Consider the following 18948-nt stretch of genomic DNA (forward strand, 5'->3'; position numbering starts at 1 on the left):
AATGCAGAATACTGAGGTTATCATTAATAATCTTTCATTGATTAAAGTGAAACATATTCAGATGTTGTATTAACATAAACATGGATATATTCAATCAGATGGTACTATATATTTAATAGTTTATATATTTTTATTTTATTCATATTTCTATTATTTTTCAATTATATTCAATCATCCAAAATACATTTAAACGAAGCAACAAAAGTAGGAAAGTGAAGCATGTTGAAGAACAAAGTGCTTCATGCTAGCGATGCTACGTTAGCTTCTGTAGTCGTTGCTACTTCCTGTCTCATCTCCATCTCACCTGTATTTACAGCAGGTTTGTATCAACGATGTATTTTCATTTCATTATTTCCAAAAATCATAGAAACAACAAAACCAACAAGCAGCACAACAACAACAAACACCAACAGACCACCTGTGAGTCCACGGTCTCTGTTCTCGCTTCCAGCTGTGTGACCTGCAGAGCAGAACACAGGTGAGAGCAAGTCCTGAATCTACTAACTCACCTGAGTCCTGAATCTACAAGCTCACCTGAGTCCTGAATCTACTAACTCACCTGAGTCCTGAATCTACAAGCTCACCTGAGTCCTGAATCTACTAACTCACCCGAGTCCTGAATCTACTAACTCACCCGAGTCCTGAATCTACTAACTCACCTGAGTCCTGAATCTACTAACTCACCTGAGTCCTGAATCTACTAACTCACCCGAGTCCTGAATCTACTAACTCACCCGAGTCCTGAATCTACTAACTCACCCGAGTCCTCAATCTACTAACTCACCCGAGTCCTCAATCTACTAACTCACCCGAGTCCTGAATCTACTAACTCACCTGAGTCCTGAATCTACTAACTCACCTGAGTCCTCAATCTACTAACTCACCCGAGTCCTGAATCTACTAACTCACCTGAGTCCTGAATCTACTAACTCACCTGAGTCCTCAATCTACTAACTCACCTGAGTCCTGAATCCGAGTCCTCCTCTGAGTCCGTCACCGTCAGGTTGACGAGGTACTTGATCTCGGAGCGACTCGTGTCGTTGCTGATTATAACTCGACACTCGTAGGTTCCGGAGTCGTTGACGCTGACGTTGCTCAGAACCACAGAAACGTCTCCGTTCTTCATCTCCGGATCGCTCAGGTGCACTCGACCGCGGTAACGTGGATGCAGGTAGTCGTCATTCAAGCGCTCGTGTCTGTAGAAGAAGACGTAGCCGTCCGACTTCAGGTCCGGTCTGTTCCAGTCCAGCAGTATGACGACGTCATCGGTGCGAGTCCAACACCGCAGAGTGACGTCCTGCTCGGACCTCACGGTCTCTGAAACAGAAACAAAGAATCCAGAATCAGGTCCAGAAGTCCTGATCGCATGTAGTCCTGATCCTCTACATCACAGGCGTCAAACTCAAGGCCCGCGGGCCGAATCCGGCCCGCCACGTCATTTTATGTGGCCCGCGAATCCGCCAGCAAAAAAAATAAAAAAAATGTTTTTTTTTTTTTTTAATTTTGGAAAAAGAATTAAAAGTTAGACTTGAAAATAAAAGTATCCCCATAGTCGAAATTATTAGATAGAAAGTTGAAATTGTGAGATAGCATGTTGTCTGTGTACCGACATTAAAACTATCACAACAGGTGGACAGGAGAGGGAACAGCCCGTAAAGAGGTTTTCCAACAAGTGATTGAGTTGAAAAAGATCAACAAATAATCCCAAAATGTCCATGAAGAGAAAAATTGATGCAGAGGGAAGAAAATGTAATTTAAGATGGGAAAGCGAAAACATGTCCGGTGTCACAGCAGGCTATGTTCACTAAAGCTGCTGTTACAGTGTTATTGTGGCAGCAGAGGTTGCAAAATCAGCCCGGCCCTTTACCGAGGGGCAATTTGTCAAAAACTGCATGATTAAAGTTTGCGACACCGTGTGCCCAGAAAAAAGGCAAGCATTTTAAAATGTGAGCCTAAACCGAAACACCGTTGCTGAAACTCCAACAACAGCTTGTGGGAAAGGGAAAAGATTTCATGGCATACTCCGTTGCTGCGGATGAGAGCACCGACACTTCTGATACTGCCCAGCTGTCAATCATCCGTGGAGTGGACTCAAGCCTGTGCGTAACAGAAGAGTTTTTGGGATTACACCCAATGCACGGCAGAACTACGGGGAAAGATCTCTTTGAAGAGGTGTCCAGATGTGTCGATAAAATGGGGCTGCCGTGGGATAAACTTGTGGGACTGACAACAGATGGAGCGCCTGCGATGTGCGGTCAAAAGAGTGGATTGGTGGGGAGGATCCGAGAAAAGATGGAGGAGGAAAACGTCACAAGTGAGTTGACAGCTTATCACTGCAGCATACACCAGGAGTCGTTGTGTGGCAAAGCCTTGAAAATGGAACATGTGATGAGCATCATAACATTAGCGGTTAACTTTATCAGAGCCAAAGGTTTAAATCACCGCCAGTTCAAGTCTTTCCTGGAGGAGTTAAGTACAGAATATGGTGACTTGCTCTATCACACAGAGGTGCGATGGCTAAGCCAGGGAAAGGTGCTGGAAAGATGTTTCCAGTTGCGTGAGGAGATCTGTGAGTTCATGGAAAGCAAAGGGAAAGACACAACAGAGCTCCGAAATAAAATGTTTCTGTGTGACATCACGAGCCACCTGAAAGCGCTCAACCTGCAGCTTCAGGGGCGGGGCCGTGTCATCACTGACATGTACGCTACAGTGAGGGCTTTTAAAACCAAGCTGCTCCTGTGGGAGACGCAGATGCTGCAGGAAAACTTGAGCCATTTTCCGCACTGCCAAACAATGAAAGAGCAGGTCGCTGCCTTCCCAACTACACAGTTTGCTGAAAAACTCGGCATACTTGGTGCTGACGGAGATTTGCCGATTTTGAAGCCCAAAAAAGCAGGTTTGAACTGCTCAGTAATCCATTTGCAGCTGACGTGGAAAACGCACCATCAAACCTCCAAATGGAGCTGATTGAGCTCCAATCTAATGACACACTGAAGGCAAAATATGAGTCTGTGGGCGCTGCAGAGTTTCCACGTTTCATCCCCGACACAATGCCCCAGCTGCGCTCCCAGGCTCCCAGAGGACGACCCCTCTGGATGGACTGTGAGGAGAAACACCACCAGAGGAAAAAAGACTCAGTGTGGAGATGGATGGGGACAAACAGCTGGTTCTTCCTGTGAGATCAGCTCCATGGTCCCTTTGGACGGTGGAGTCTACTGGTGTGAGTCCAGAGAGGGAGGAACCAGTAACAGCATCAACATCAGCGTCTCTGGTAAGATCAGACTGTGGAGTCAGTGTTGATGAAGCTGTGTGTGAACGCATGAAACGCTGGACTTTGTCTCTGTGTTCAGATGGACCGGTGATCCTGCAGAGTCCTGTCCTCCCTGTGACGGAGGGACATGTGGTCACTCTGTCCTGTAGGACCAAGACGTCCTCCGACCTCTCAGCTGGTTTCTCTAAAGACGGATCCTTCATCAGGACTGAGCGTGAAGGTCTCATGACCATCCAGCATGTCTCCAGGTCTGATGAAGGCCTCTACAGGTGTAACGTGAGTGATGGAGAGTCTCCACCCAGCTGGCTGTCTGTCACAGGTGAGGAGGTCAAAGGTAACGCTTGTTTCCTTTCTTCACTAAACTAAAACGAGACTAAAAACGACTTCAAAGAGATGCTTCAGAACTACAAAGGAAGTAAAAAGACTACAAAGAGATTCAAACAACCTCAAAGAGACAACACTACAAACAGTTACAAGACGACTGCAAAGAGACACAAGAGCTTTTCATGATTTATTCTTTTACTTTTCTTCAGCAGAACTTCCTGCAACATCCTCCAGTGCTGGTTTCCTCTCCTCCTCTTCCTCTCCTCCCTCCTCTTCTCCTCCTCTCTTAGTTCTGTTGTCTCTTCCGTCCCTCTGTGGTCTGGTTCTACTGGTTCTACTGGTTCTACTGGTGAGACGATGTGTCCGGAGGAAACCTGACGGTGAGACACTCGACGTTACAGATTAAATATTATGTTTTACAGTCACATTTAATTCACACGATGTTGTACAGTGAAGGTTCCAGCATGTAAATAAACATGTCTGTCTGTTTGTGAAGAATAAAACAACTTTTAATGTTTCACATTTATTAAAAGCCACTCATTTACTTTTCTTCTCAGCATTTCACCTTCTTGCAGATAATTCACCAACATTCGTGTTTAATTCTCAACTAGAAGCACATCTCAGTCAAAGTAGATCTTTATTCATGAAGCAGTTTCCGCTGTCGGTTTGTGGTCAACGTGTTTCTGTGAAGTTCTGCTGTCGTCCAGTTTCCTGTTCTCAGTTCACTTTCATGTTTTACATCACGAATGATTCTTTACAAGATAAATTAAGTTGTTTGAAAAACGTGGATAACTCACATGTGACGTTTCTATAAATGTACAGTAAATGTTTATTTATCAACAAATTAGTGACGAAATTTCTTCAAAATCACACAGATTTTCTCTTCATCTGTTATTCAGTGTGGCTTTGTGGCCACAGCACACTGAATATTATCCATCGGGCTTAATCATAATAATCTTTATCCAAATGTTTGGCGCGCTATTTTTCGGAGAGATTCGCGCAGCAGTTTTTCCGAAAATCCCAAAAAACAGAACAAAATTTCTCCATTCACTTGAATGGGGTTTCGGCGTGAAGAGAGCTAAAAAAAACACTTAACTTTGGGCCCATATTGACTAGCCGTACATTAACGTAGAAACATGATTCAAAGTTTAAATCGTAGACAAAACGCTGCACTTTATTGAGCCAAAGGGACATTTTGATAGCTAGCACAGTTTTCATGAAGTCACAGATTAAGTTTCAGGAACATTTTGGGTCTGTTTCAGATTTTATAATGGGTGTGTATTGCACGGCTCGTTAAGAGCTAGAGTGAGAGCATAACTGTCAGAGTGGAGCAGAGCAGGAAAATATTCTGTGATTTTTCCAAACAAATTGCTCCAGCTCCCACAATTCTTACTCTTTATACACCATTTTGGCCAAAAAGCTTGGAAATGTTGTGCTGGTTGCAGTAAAGTGTCTATGGAATCCAACAGACTTACACATTTGGCTCAAAGAGCCGCAGAGCGACATGAACTCCAACCAACTGCTCCATTAGACTCCATGTTAAATCTCACCACTCATTTCTCAAAGAAAGCAGACGGTACCAGTTCTGTCTATTGCTCTGGAGCTCACATTATTAACACCACAAACATAAAAAACACATCAGCGCGTTTGGCAGAGTCTTATCTTTCTCACGGTATCCATATTTTGGCACTCAGACTCCTGCTAATTTGTTAAAAAGAGGCAGGGGTTTAGTTCAAAATCACTGTTTACTGTAATGTTTCTTAACCAGTCTGCCTGTAGCACCAGGTGCGTCCTCACCATGGCAACCAGTTACTACACACACGCAGGCTCTCTCTCTCTCTCTCTCTCTTTACACACACACACACATGGAGATATTCAGCCAAAGGCATTGTTAGACCTCCTCTCTGTCTGTCTCTCACTCATCACTCTGTCTGTCTTTATGTTTATCTCTCTCTCTCTCCCTCTCTCTCTCTTCACATCATACAGTCATTCAGGTTTTAGATATATTTAGAGAACCCCCCCCCCTCCCATTTCAAAATAAAAGCTCCAGAGAGTGAATTCTAACTGGAATGCTTGTGATGAAGCCTGTCATTTAATAACCTCTCTGTTTGTGTATCAAACATTATGAATATGTCTCCTCTCCCCCTCTCTCCCCCACACAGTCCCACCCTTTCAAAATAAAAGCCCCATAGAGTAACTGTATCTTAACATGAAGCTCAGAATAAGGTTTGTACAGAAATGACCGGAGCCATTTGTGGACTGTCCATCACGAATACAAGATTCAATCCAAGAGTATGAATCTAAAATACAGAAAAGAGAGAAGCGATATCTCAATTGAACCTCAACGATACTACTGGACATCAGCGTGTGTAGCTATATATTGCGACGTCTTCGGGCAGTAAAAGCCACACTGTCAAAATTTCTTGCGAAATTTTCTAGTTTGTATTATTATATATCAGACATGGTGACCTACTTTACTAATATTTCACTTTATTGTGCAGATCCAGCTCCGGTCTACTCATCAGTGAAAAGAACAGAAGACGTCCGTCATGAACCAATCAGGACGAGAGGTACGGCTGCTAATCAATACACGTATGTCGATGCTAACAGATTAGCTCTATATGTTTATGAATTAATAACTTTATTGACTTTTCATCACAGCGCCGTCATCAGGTCGACATGTTTGTGTGTCTGATACTTTGGTTTGTGACCAAACACCTGCAGAACTAAAGACGTTCAATCAGCCTCAGCTGGACGCTTCTGTTAGCATGCTAATATGCTAAACATGCTAATATGCTAAACATGTTAACACCCGATAAACACCAGCGTGTTAGCTTGGTGATGGTGAGCATGTTAGAATTTAGTTCAAAGCAACGCTGTGTCTAAGTTCAGCCAAAGATGCTAATAACGATGATTTCAAATGGTTTATACTTCCTGTCTCCAAAGTGGGCGTGTCCATTGCGTGACCCCGCCCCCCACTTGTGGAAGTGTTGGTAACGTTTGTGTGAATGGATGAAATCAGATATTTGCATAATGTATTCATAGTTTAATTTACCAACATTAGATATTTTAATATTTGTAGCATTACAAAAATGTGTTAGCTCGGGCGTTAGCCAACGTTAGCTGCCAGATCCGCTCCATCGTGACTACTTATTAGATCGGACATTCACACCCGTTTGTCATGCATTGATTGTTGTGCATAAATGATAAATCTTGCATGTCTTCAAGGAATGAGCGATAATTTCCACAGAGCCAAAGAATCCAAAACACAATATAAAACAGTATCGTCTGCATAGAGATGAATATCATTTAAATACTATCAATTTTATTACATTATTCTCTAAAACAGTGAATGTTAGCTGAAGATTTTCTTATTAATGGCCTTATATTTGATTGTGACTGTATACTGCCATACATTTAATATTTACTGTATATATATATACAGTATATATATGTATATATATATATATATACACATATGTAATACACATTCTTTGTATGAATATTCTTTTATTTTCCAGAGAGCGATCCGGCTGCTGTTTGTTCATCAGTGAAAAGAACTGAAGAGGCCGATTATGGAGAAATAGTGATCAGACCAAAGAGGATGAGAGGTAATAATAACAATAACAATAATAATAATAACATATAATAATATTTCAGAGGTTTAGCTGCTCGTCTGATTCACTTGTTCATTAAAGTGTCATTTGTGTTTTATGTTGTTTGTGTTCAGAGTTCTCAGCAGAGCCGGAGGTCGTCTACTCCTCACTCAAGTCCACATCCACTCCTCCACACCAGTGAAGACCAGCTGCTGGTCTACTGGTCTCTACTGGTCTCTACTGGTCTCTAACCGGTCTCTAACCGGTCTCTAACTGGTCTCTACTGGTCTCTACTGGTCTCTACTGGTCTGTAACTGGTCTCTAACTGGCCTCTACTGGTCTCTAACTGGTCTCTAACTGGTCTCTCTCTACTGGTCTCTACTGGTCTGTAACTGGTCTCTACTGGTCTCTAATGTCTCTACTGGTCTCTACTGGTCTCTGGCGTCGTCTTCTCTGTTGGAAACATTTGAATAATGTGTTTAACTTGTGCAGCTATGAGCTGATTATTAAATATGAATTATGAGTGTTGTGCAGTAGCTTCCTGTCTGTTCGCTTCCTGTCAGCAGCCAGCAGGGGGCAGCAGCTTCACTGAGAACTCTTTAACACAAAGCAGGAAGTCTGCAGAAATAAATATATATAAGAGTTTATATAATATATAACTGCATGCTTCAATAATTACAGAAAGACACGAGCTGAGCAGAGTTCATTGATGTTGTAGCGACCCTCGGTAAGGAAAGCTACCAGACCTCATCTTACTTGTGGTCCTTTATCAGTGGACGACTCACAGCAGCCTGAACAACAGTCAACACCGCTAACGTTCTGTAACATCTGAACCATCTGCCCCCCCCCCCCCCCTCATAGACTGACTCTCAACAGGCTACAGCACAAACACAACATCCCACCTCTCTCTCTCTGCTGAGATGAACGTGCAAAACATGTTCAGAACGTCTGAACATGTTTTATCTGAGCAGAACACGTGACGCCACAACACACACACACACCCTGTTCCAGGAAGAAGGAACCACGTGACAACACGTCCAGGGTTCATTAGAGATCAGAGCAGACTGGAACAACAACACGCAGCAGGTCAACACTGAGCTACTGTCTGTATGTAGGTTTATATATACAGTATATATATATATATACATACATATATATATATATATATATACAGTATATATAAACCTCCCACAGCTGCTTCCTGAGTATTGAGGCTAAAGTACAAACAGGAAGTGGTGGAAATGAGTAGTCTCCAGTGAGTTGCTCTCACTGGAGACTACTGGACATCGCTGGGTCACCTTCATCACCTCTGAGTTACAGCGTCATAGTGATGAAGAGTAGAGCTGGGTCACCTTCTTCAAATACGTTTAAAGTAATGTGGTATATTTTCAGGCCTTGCACGATACAGCGAAGACCCCAAGTGTATTTGTCTTAGATGAAAACCAGATGTGCAGGAGACCAGGGGCAGAAGGGGGGATGTGTAGAATGAGGAGGCCACATACATTCTCTTATGTTCCGCCCAGATGTATGCATGACATGTATCCTATATAAAGATGAAGCGAGAGCCCTAAAGGGAGGGACTTTCGGATTCGACTTGAGACCTCCGGACGATCTAGACGTCCGTAATGGCATGTGTTGCTTGTTTGTAATAAACTTTATTATACCAGTAAGAACAGTGTCCACGGAGCATCCTTCCTCATCACTTCAACAGACCTGTCGCATGAAAGATACGGCAGTAACCAAAATCTTTGTCTCTTTCAACCTATAACTGAACAAACCATCAATATTTTAAAAGAAATTGGTGTTTTGTGACACGTTGATATTGTAACCGTAATTTAGTCGGTTCAAAAGACGGTGAAAATAGGTATTAGACGTTCAGACCCCAAATCAACGCTTTTTCAACCAAAAATCAACGTTGAAATCCGGGTTAGTGCTCACTGGGATGTCACAGTGTGCCTTCAGTGCTCTTTGTGGTGAACAGGTGTGGTTGTTGTCATTGTTCATACAGGTGTGTCTGTCAGTGCTCACGTTAGATTAACCTGTGTGAACATAGTGCTCCAGGTGAGTAATAATATACAGTATATATCATATCATAATATATGTATATCATATATTATTATATTATACTGAGACTATAATAAGATGTCCTGATGTGTTTGTCAAAGTGTTATTTTCATGTTGGAATAAAGGTTAAATATTTAACTGTAGAGTATTAATACGTGTTTGATATCTTAATGTTTTTGCATTAAATCATTCTGGGATGTTTGCTGACATTGATTGATGAGGCTCAGCCCTACAGAGAACATGTTCCACCAGCTCCACTGGTCACACTGATCATCATCCTGTTCTGTTCAGTTAGAATATAAACCTCCCACAGACACTCCTTCCTGGTATTGAGGCTAAAGAATAAACAGGAAGTGGTGAAATAACATTTGAATGTTTCATGTAGAAACTCAGCAGCAGCTTCAGTGAAGTGGGCGTCGTCATCTTCTTTGCTTTATGAGTCAGTTTCTCTTCAAACTGAAGAACTATTCAGAGGAAAAGTCCCTGAACTCACCAGACTCTGATCTGATGTCTGTGAATCATTCATGAGATTAATCATTAACGATTCTTTCTGCAGCAGTTGACTCACAGCCAGCGAGACGTTAAACTAAAGATATAAAGAGGAACAACATGTGCTCTCAGTGCTCTCGTGCTGATAGAGGGAGGATTTGACTCCACATTTGAGATTCAAAACAGTCTGATGATGAGATTATAAACTCTGCTGAGAGTCTGATCACAGCTCAGAGAGGTTCACTGTCCTCACACAAACTCTGTGAAAGTGAAACTCTTCATGAGTCTGTACAAGAGTCTTATCAAGAATAAAACACATTTAGATCAACGTCAGCACACAGAGGTCACACGCACTCTTATTTACACCACAGACATCGTGTTGATGTGATGAATAATATCATACTGGAGCAATAAAGAGGATCAGATCCAGAAGGACTTAAAGCTGCAGTTCTTCTTGAGAACAGAGAACAGAGAACAATAGTTCTTCTCTCTGAGGTTTAACTTCCTCTTCTATCAGGTGGTTTCTGGTAAATGACTCTGAGGACTTTCTGTGTCATGTTTCCACTGGAGCTCATGTTGACCACAGAAACACTGTCTGTGACAGAGAGTTACTGCCTGTGGGGGGAAGGGCTGATTACATTACATTATTATAATTATTATTATTACAACACGTCCTCACAGACTCTGTGGAGCCAAAGAGACAAAGAGAGATCACATTACACAGCAACACTTAAAGCTGCAGAGCACCAGGAACCAGGATGTAGAGTCACAAGTCTTCACTGTGTGTGTGTGTGTAGAACCACACCTCTATTCTGTCACATAAAAGCCTAAGTGATCAGCTGTGAGCGTAAATAAATGAAACTGATGAGTTCAATGTCAACCTGTTAACTTGAGTTCTCGTTGACTTTATTCTTCACTGTAAAAGATGAAATCATCTTTAATTCTGAACTCGTGTGAGTAGAACAGTTCATAGTTTGTGTTTAATTAATCTAATCACAGGTTATTAGCGTATATATATATATATATATATATATATATATATATATATATATATATATATATATATATATATATATATATATATATATATATATATATATATATATATATATATATATATATATATATATATATATCCCAGCATGCATTGCGGTCCTCCAGAAACCCGTTCTTCTACTTGGTCTGTTCACAGATGTTGGTCTGAGAGAGATTGGGGACATTCTATTGAAAAGTGATGACGTATGTCACAGTGTGCCTTCAGTGCTCTTTGTGTTCACACAGGTGTGTCTGTTGTTCAGGTTAGATCTACCTGTGTGAACATGGTACTCATAACACCTGGAGCACTAACAGGTTCTACTTTCAGCTTCACTTCTTCACAAAGGAAACCAGCAGCTGCTCCTCGTTCAACATTTCAATCATTTACAACAAGTGATACAAATGATCTTTTTAATATTTAGAGCTGCAGTACATAATATGCACAAATACAATATAAAAAGTAGCACGAACGTTAAGTATTTATTTCTCAAATACATTCTTTGTGTTATTCAAAGTTTATGATTCAGATGAAATAATAAATTACTTCTCTCAGAAGCGTATCTAATCTTTAGTTTACTTTAGTTTGTTCACATTATTTCTGGTGATCTGCATTGATCTGGTTTTACAGTGTTTAACTGTAATTCTCTGAGTTTAATCATCTCCTCAGTATAAATCAGTTTATCTTTATCCTTTCATGAGCTGGACATGTGTTATACATGAGTATATTTATATATGAGACCTCGTATCACTAGTACAAAGTACACGTTTCACACCGTAGAACAGATGTGTTAATAACCCGACTTATGAAACACAGAGGACAAGAACACCTGATTATAGGAGAGCTGATTTCAAACAAAAGCGATGAATAAGCGTAAATGAAGGCTCCTCGTGATAACATCTCTGGTTGCTGTAGAGTTAGTTTTGTGTACGTTAGAATATTTATAGAAATCTCTCATGTGTCATTTTGTTACTGCAGCATTTGTTGAATGTATAAACTCTATGTGTGTGTGTTGGCTCTCTTGATGGTCTTTATAACTGCATTAGTCTGACCCTCCTCTGGTACCAACCTGCCATGGGAGACCCTAACAGGACACATGTGTCCCGACAGCACAGCTACCAGCATCATCAGGTACGCAAACCCCCCCGCCTCGATAAGGCTGCAATCGTGGAGGGGACAAGTAATTGTTGGAACCACACAATCGTGGAGGAGAGTCACGTTGTCGTGAGTCTCACTGCTTCTAGCAGCTCTACGAGCGGCGGAGTTTAGCCAAGCAGAGCAGTGAGAGTCATGACTACACTGATGGTTACAGCAACCAGGGAGATTATTGGTTCACGGTGACGAGTCAGGGTTCTGTTGTTCTACTGAGTGTTTGATGAACTGATCGTTCACCGCTCCATCTTCATCTGATCTCTTGACCGGATGTCTTTTATACACTTGGCGACCAAACACAACAACTCCAACGACTACAAGAAGCAAAGCAAAACATACTATCGTCCCAACGAAAGAACGAAGGACGTGTTTGTTCATGGTGTTTCCGTTCACTGGATCTGAAGATTAAAACACACATTAGTCATGTAAACTGCAGCTCTAACCTGCTCCACACTGAGCTCCACTAACTCACCCGTGACCTTCAACTGGATGGTTCTGACCGGCTCGTCATCGATGAAGGCAGCTCTCTTTCTGCGTCTTGAATCTCCTGCTGCCACCAAACAGTGGTACGTTCCGGTGTCGTTGAGGACCACATCCTTCAGACGCAGAGACAAGTTTCCTCCTTTCAGCTGGAGGTCCGCCAGCTCCACCCGGTCCTTAAAGGTGGAGTCTTGTTGGTGTAGATACAAATGACCACCAGTGTAAAACAGGATGTACTTTGGTGGCTGGCCCTCTTTGATCCACTCTACAGCTCTGATGGGGGTCCTGCTGTCACTGCAGTTCAGAGTGACTGTATCTCCTACTTTTACGTCTTTTACCAAAACAAGTCCTGAAACACATCCAGAGCAAAGAGTGAGATCTCTTGAGATCACAACCAGTTTTATTGGCCATGTGTTCGTACGCATACATGGAATGTGACTCTGGTTATTAAACATTACTCTCAACGTACAAACAGAATATACAATAAACAAGAAACACATAAAAACAAGGACATTAAAGACAACTAAGAATCTAAGCATAAACATTTAACTACTCTGTATAATATAAATATAAATAGAAGAATCTATATGAACATAAAGAACAACAATATATTTGGTACAGTAGTGTAAATAGAGGAGCAGTTTGTCTGATTAATTACTCAGTGTCTCTGAACACAGAGACACTGAGTACAATCTCTGGTTCACATCTTAGGCCCTGTCCACACTACTCCGTTTCTCCTTGGATGCAGATTTGTCAAATAGAAACGGGAGTTTGTTTCAGCATCATTCTCGAGTTGATCTGCGTCCACACGGCAGCCGTCGAAGGCGGACAGCACGTGACCATTAACTACACTGGGCATGCGCGTGACGGTGTAAACAGGAAGTGAATTGCTTGCTTAGTTAAAAAAAAAAAGAAGAAAATACGACAGAGTAATAAAGTAGTCTTTAATAATGAAAGGTTGTATTTGATACTTAAGATCTTCCTCTAAAATCTCCCTCTGTAAACTCAAACAGACACAGTTCATGGAAAGTTTTAGAAGTTTTATTTTTCAGACTTAGTTACAGCGCTGCGGGTCTCTCTCTCTCTCTCTCTCTCTCTCTCTCTCTCTCTCTCTCTCTCTCTCTCTCTCTCTCTCTCTCTCTCTCTCTCTCTCTCTCTCTCTCTCTCTCTCTCTCTCTCTCTCTCTCTCTCTCTCTCTCTCTAGCGCTGCGGGTCTATCTCTCTCTCTCACATCAAATTTACTTTAAAATCAACACTTACACGTAAACGTTTACTAGAATATGGGTCCATAAATGTGGTCAACACACGTCTCTCACTCTATTCTGCTCTTGCTTCGTGCAGGAAAGCTTAGCAGATCGCTAACAGTAGATCCGTGAAATAAAGACCATGGAATCCATAGAAGAGTTTCAAGACTTCAGTGTGAATCTTTATTTGTAAAACTGTGGAAACACAATATGAAATATGGCTTTATAAACTGTCCCTATACACATTACATGAATACAAAACAACAATCCATGATATAGCCAGCATGTAACATGTCCGCCTAGCTAGCTTCTAAGCTAATTTTAACATTACTGCCAATGGAGAAATGCTAACCGCGATTAGCATTTAATACAACACAAATGTTATACTAAACACGCGAATAGAATATATCTACGTACATCTTTTCATGCTTCATAAATACATACTTACAGACTAAGGTCTCTCAAGGCTACCAAACGGAAGAAGTAAAACGTTAGAGCAGCGTGTCTTCTCATTAGAATCTAAAAACAACGAGCTGCTCCATAGGGCTGATGACGGTCACGCCGCTCGCTAATCACTCCAATAACAGCTGCTTCCTCCACAGAAATGCAGACTTTTACTGCACAACAGCTGCTGCTAGCTGTTGTGCTAGCAGCAACATCATGTAGCTGTTGTGCTAGCAGCAACATCATGTAGCTGTTGTGCTAGCAGCAACGCTTGCAATTAGTTATCCATGTTGAAATGAATCGCTGGTAGCCCAGTTTGTTTTCTTCCGGGTACGGGTCACGTGATAGTGAGTGTGACGAATCAGGGACGGAGACGTCATGGCTGCCTCCAACCTCGGCGGAGTTTTCAGATTCCTCCGTTTAGGGTGCTCCAAAACTCCGGCGTAGTGTGGCCGCTCAGTGTAAACGTAGCAAATACGGAGTAAAAACGGAGTAGTGTGGACAGGGCCTGTAGTTACTGACTGAGTTAAATACATCAACGTAACATTGTAAGGAACATACGTATCAATACATATACATTTAGGAACTACTTCAAAACATTTCTTTACACTTTTCAAAAATCCAGTCTGATTATCAAACAAGCTGAGATTAACTGTGACAGAGATCATAAAGTGAACCATTATTATCTGTTTTCAATATTTACTAAAATAAGATCAACTGTTTCACAAAACTGGTCAAAACTAAAAATCTCATGAATATATCTATTGTGATTAAAGTTGATCTTTACCAGCAGCTTCAGTCAGAAGAAATGACAGGATGAGGAGTGAAGCCATGATAGCTGAGTGGATCTGCTGCTGGTCCTATTCCTACTCCTGTCGGTTTATTCTCTGCACTAACACACCCTGGTAACCACTGGGTGTGTTAGTGCAGAGAATAAACAGACGGTTGGCTCGTGACTGCGCATGACTGCGTTGATGTCCACACCCCAGTGAAAGCAAACGCAACAGAAAGTAGGAGCAGTACCAACATCACTGCTTGATAATCTATCAGTCTGTTTCCAACGTGTACTTGTGAGTGTTTGTGTCCAACGTGTACTGTAACTTGTGAGTGTTTGTGTTCACACTGCATTAGTTTCAGTGAGCTGCCAGATAACCAGAGACACTGAGCACCAGCAGAGCTGCTGGTCCCACTGAAAGAGTCCAGTCTGTTATATTATTTATTTAAATATATAGAAATACAAAAGATATACATATATATACACAGAATATATATATATATATATATATATATATATATATATATATATACATATACGTATATACATATACACACGCACACACAACACGACTACTGTGTCAGTAACAACCACTCCTAGTCAACATGGCCCTCTGCTGGACTCAACAAGTGCTTGGAGTCAACAAGCTGTAAACACTCTGCGCATGTGCAGATGACGGCTAACCAAACACACACACACACACGCACACACAGACACACTCACACACGGTGGACAAACCTTCCTGCTACAAGCTCGTACTTCACAGCGAGACTCTGGCTTCAGAATAAGAAGGAACACAGCACAAACAAACATGGCGGACAAGAAAGAAGCACACTGACAAACAGGCTCAGCCTAGATAATGGCTGCTAGTAACCGGGACCCCAACAACACCTAGCGTTAGCATGGTGCTACATGGTGCTAGTTAGCGTTAGCATGGTGCTAGTTAGCGTTAGCATGGTGCTAGTTAGCATTAGCTTCTGACAGGTACAAAAACACAACGACAGCCTGTAGAAGTACAATCAGAACAACTTACTGATCCCACGGTACTAAGTCCAGGTCCACCTGGAGGACACCAGGGCCCCGTTCCTCGTACGTGGCTAACTGAGTTAGCCGGATACTTTTCAGGATAAGATGACGTAGATCAGGCTTTTCGGTTCCACGAAGCAAGTTTGGCAAAATCACCATGGCAACACATCCATAAGCTTGAAGCTGCTCCAGCGCAGGCTAACTGAAGGTAGCTGGATAAGCTGCCACTCCCCCGGAAAACATGGCAGCTCCTGTCATATACGGTAGTCTAATGCGCTTGCGCATATACCGGGGGTTATACGGGAGTTCCGGAAATGCATGTAAAGTGAGACACACGGTGATCCATTAAAGCAGCTGAGCAAACGAAGAAGCCTCTATTGCATTAATGTACAGCTCCCTTCCTCAGAGATCCACTGATGATTAGCGTTGATTAGTCGATGATTAGCGAAGGAGCGTGATTGTTGAGAGCGATACTAGCGATTTTTCGACATTTTTCTTCACTGGGTAATGTTGGGTTCACGGGGTTTGTGTGCACAGTTAGGGGGTTTTAGGGTCTTTGTTTGTGGGTGTTTGTAGCTGATCAGCGCGAGCTGTCGGCTGCTAAACGCCACCATGAGCCTAACGGATTTGACCATGTTCAGTGGAAGGTATCAGCCTGGCAGAGGGGGAGCTTGTCGGCCACAGCTGCGTGAAGTCCGCAGCGCGGATGAACAACGCTGTGGTCATATTTTTAGATGGTTTAGAAGCTGCGGAAGTGGTGTTGGAGAACGGGGTCGAGGTGGGTGAACACTTCCTGCCCGTTTATCCTCTCAGCTCACCGGCAGTAAAAGTTACTGTGTCCAACGTTCCTCCGTTTATTAGAAACGATGCCATAATCAAGGAGCTGTCCAAACACAGGAAGGTAGTGTCTCCGGTTAGGAAAGTGTCTTCTGGGTTTAAATCTCCGCTGTTAAAACACGTGGTGTCTCACAGGAGACATGTCCTCATGATCCCCAACAACAGGAGCAGGGAGGTAAACCTCGTGTTTAAAATCACTGTAGAGGACTTTGATTATGTAGTTTTTGCAAAGACTGATGACTTTAAATGTTACAGCGGTGGGAAAGAAGGACATCAGAGCAGAGCTTGTCCTGAGGAAACAGTTCTCATAAAGAGCAGAACCAGAAAGGTACTGAGGAGGGCAGAGGGGACAAGCAGGACGGACAGGAGGGAAAAAGTGGAGCACAGGAGGCAAGGGTGGAGGAGACGGGTGGGGCCCAGGAGATGAGGGTGGAGGAGGTGATGGTGGAGGAGACAAGTGTGGCCCAGGAGGCGAGGGTAGAGGAGATGGGTGGGGCCCAGGAGGTGAGGGAGGAGGGGACAAGTGGATTACAGGTGGTGAGGGAGGAGGAGACAAGTGATGTCCAGAAGGTGAGGGAGAGAACTGGAGGACAGGTGGAGTCAGGTAGTGAGGTAGACATGGAGGAAGACGAGGGGCAACTCAAAGCCCCTCAGCTGAAGAGGAAACAGAGAGGAAATAGTGGAAACTCACAGGCCAAAAAAGTGGCAACGACAGGAAGTAGAGGAGCAGCTGAGTGTGAGCCCAGTCTGGAGGAGGACTCTGCTGCTGACAGTGAGCTCTCTGAGTGCAGGGCTGGCAGCTGTAAGAGCTCTGAAGGCTACAGTGTGGAGGAGATACAAGAGTATCTGCTGAGGAGTAAGAATATAAGAGGAGCTAAAGTGGAGGACTACCTCTCTGACAAAGAGAAGCTCTTAAACTCTGTCAGAGCACACATGAGGAGTAAGGACAGAGGAGGTCTCACAGAGCAAGAAGGCTTCAGACTGAAAAAAATAGTTCAGATATTAAAGAAAGAGCTGAACAATGATGGAGCTAATGGAAAATAAGAGACTGGAGCCCACGTGCTCACACTGGCTGCTTCAGGAGCCGCTGGTGAACGGAGCCAAGATGGACATCCAGGGTGGCACGACTCCAGGTCTGAGCAGCATGCTGTGCTCCTCTGGGACCACCACCCTGAGGACACTGGTGGAGGTAGATGTTCCTGGACTGAGAGACGCACCTGCAGTGGCTTCTCTACTCGGGCTGATTTCCATCTGGCAGAGCAGGAGGATCCTGAGCAGGTTGGCGGAGAGACTGACGGAGGACGAGGTCGAGATGCTGAAGGAGGACGACGGAGGAGAGGAAGCTCCTGATTCTACAGATCTATTTCCAGATCAAGGATTTATTGCAGAGCTGAATGTCTCAGAACCATCATTCAGTGAAACAGTCTAGAGCAGAGGTCTTCAACAGGGGGTCCGCGGGTCCGCGGAGGTACTGCAGGGGGTCCGCGAAATTTTAGTTTTTTTCCCCCTCTAAACATGAATCTGTCCATTATTTTAATCGTTCAGTATTGTATGCAGGATAACAGGTATGTGTATGCATGGCAGTGGTACTAGTAGGCCATCACTCATTTTTCATTTCCACATTTAAAATAAAAACATCAGTGTGAATATCTTGTATGATGATTATCATGCAATTAACAGACAATGTTGATATTGGCATTGGTATCAGCTGACAAGGTGTGTTTATAAATGTCAGTGGCACGGCCTCCCTACTCACTGTACCTTCACATGTTTAAAATAACAACATGAATATATGAACCTGTGTATTATTTGAATAGCTTAGTATTGAACGCACAATAAAGAGGTATTCATGGCACTAGGCCCATTTAATATAAAACACAATTTTATACAATATATATAGTCGGGGGTCCCTGCTCCACATCTATCAGTTTGGGGCTCCTTGGCCTGAAAAATGTTGAAGACCCCTGCTCTAGAGAGTCTGAACATGAACAAAAACATGAACTAATATTCAATGTTCCTTGAAAATATGATGAAAAGAAACTGTTTTGAATGTTTTTATCATGTTTTAAGAAAATAAAGTCTCTCTCTCTCGCTCTCATTCCACTGTGCAATAAACCTCTCGAAACTCATACTGTTATTGGTGTGGTCCTGAAAAGTCGATTCCAGAGACGTGATGGTTTCTGCAGGAAGAACATGAAGACCATCGTGATCCT

The 18948-nt window shown here is 42.7% G+C and overlaps 4 protein-coding genes across 4 annotated transcripts in view; 2 read left to right on the top strand and 2 right to left on the bottom strand.

Moving 5' to 3' along the window:
- The window catches only part of LOC142943477 (uncharacterized), a 226207-nt gene that overhangs the window by 102124 nt on the left and 105135 nt on the right, over positions 1-18948 (bottom strand). The gene's annotated exons all lie outside the window — the stretch shown is intronic.
- On the bottom strand, positions 142-1894 carry LOC142943473 (uncharacterized). The gene is made up of 3 exons (XM_076085006.1): positions 1821-1894; positions 960-1382; positions 142-460 (listed from the first exon to the last, which is right to left on the bottom strand). The coding sequence occupies exons 1-3, from the start codon at positions 1892-1894 to the stop codon at positions 349-351; spliced, it is 609 nt and encodes a 202-aa protein (XP_075941121.1). The 3' UTR covers positions 142-348.
- On the top strand, positions 1012-3068 carry LOC142943463 (general transcription factor II-I repeat domain-containing protein 2-like). The gene has a single exon (XM_076084989.1). The coding sequence runs from the start codon at positions 2014-2016 to the stop codon at positions 2965-2967; it is 954 nt and encodes a 317-aa protein (XP_075941104.1). The 5' UTR covers positions 1012-2013; the 3' UTR covers positions 2968-3068.
- Positions 3004-6481, top strand: LOC142943474 (uncharacterized). The gene is made up of 4 exons (XM_076085007.1): positions 3004-3271; positions 3351-3590; positions 3886-3975; positions 6097-6481. Exons 1-4 carry the CDS (start codon positions 3004-3006, stop codon positions 6288-6290), a joined length of 792 nt encoding a protein of 263 aa, XP_075941122.1. The 3' UTR covers positions 6291-6481.

Source organism: Anarhichas minor, unplaced genomic scaffold (genome assembly GCF_050575085.1).
Source record: "Anarhichas minor isolate MPS153535 unplaced genomic scaffold, ASM5057508v1 ptg000137l, whole genome shotgun sequence".
Lineage (NCBI taxonomy): Eukaryota > Metazoa > Chordata > Actinopteri > Perciformes > Anarhichadidae > Anarhichas > Anarhichas minor.

What these genes read in the sequence shown, in the direction of transcription:
- LOC142943473 (XM_076085006.1), bottom strand. Translation starts at nt 1,894, where the DNA reads ATGCAGTTTTTGACAAATTGCCCCTCGGTAAAGGGCCGGGCTGATTTT. An exon ending in TCTGCTGCCACAATAACACT is followed by an intron (nt 1,383 to 1,820) that starts GTAACAGCAGCT and finishes CCTGTGATGTAG; the next exon opens with AGGATCAGGACTACATGCGA. An exon ending in GACTCGGATTCAGGACTCAG is followed by an intron (nt 461 to 959) that starts GTGAGTTAGTAG and finishes TCTGCTCTGCAG; the next exon opens with GTCACACAGCTGGAAGCGAG.
- LOC142943463 (XM_076084989.1), top strand. Translation starts at nt 2,014, where the DNA reads ATGGCATACTCCGTTGCTGCGGATGAGAGCACCGACACTTCTGATACT.
- LOC142943474 (XM_076085007.1), top strand. Translation starts at nt 3,004, where the DNA reads ATGAGTCTGTGGGCGCTGCAGAGTTTCCACGTTTCATCCCCGACACAA. An exon ending in CATCAACATCAGCGTCTCTG is followed by an intron (nt 3,272 to 3,350) that starts GTAAGATCAGAC and finishes CTCTGTGTTCAG; the next exon opens with ATGGACCGGTGATCCTGCAG. An exon ending in CAGCTGGCTGTCTGTCACAG is followed by an intron (nt 3,591 to 3,885) that starts GTGAGGAGGTCA and finishes CTCCTCTCTTAG; the next exon opens with TTCTGTTGTCTCTTCCGTCC.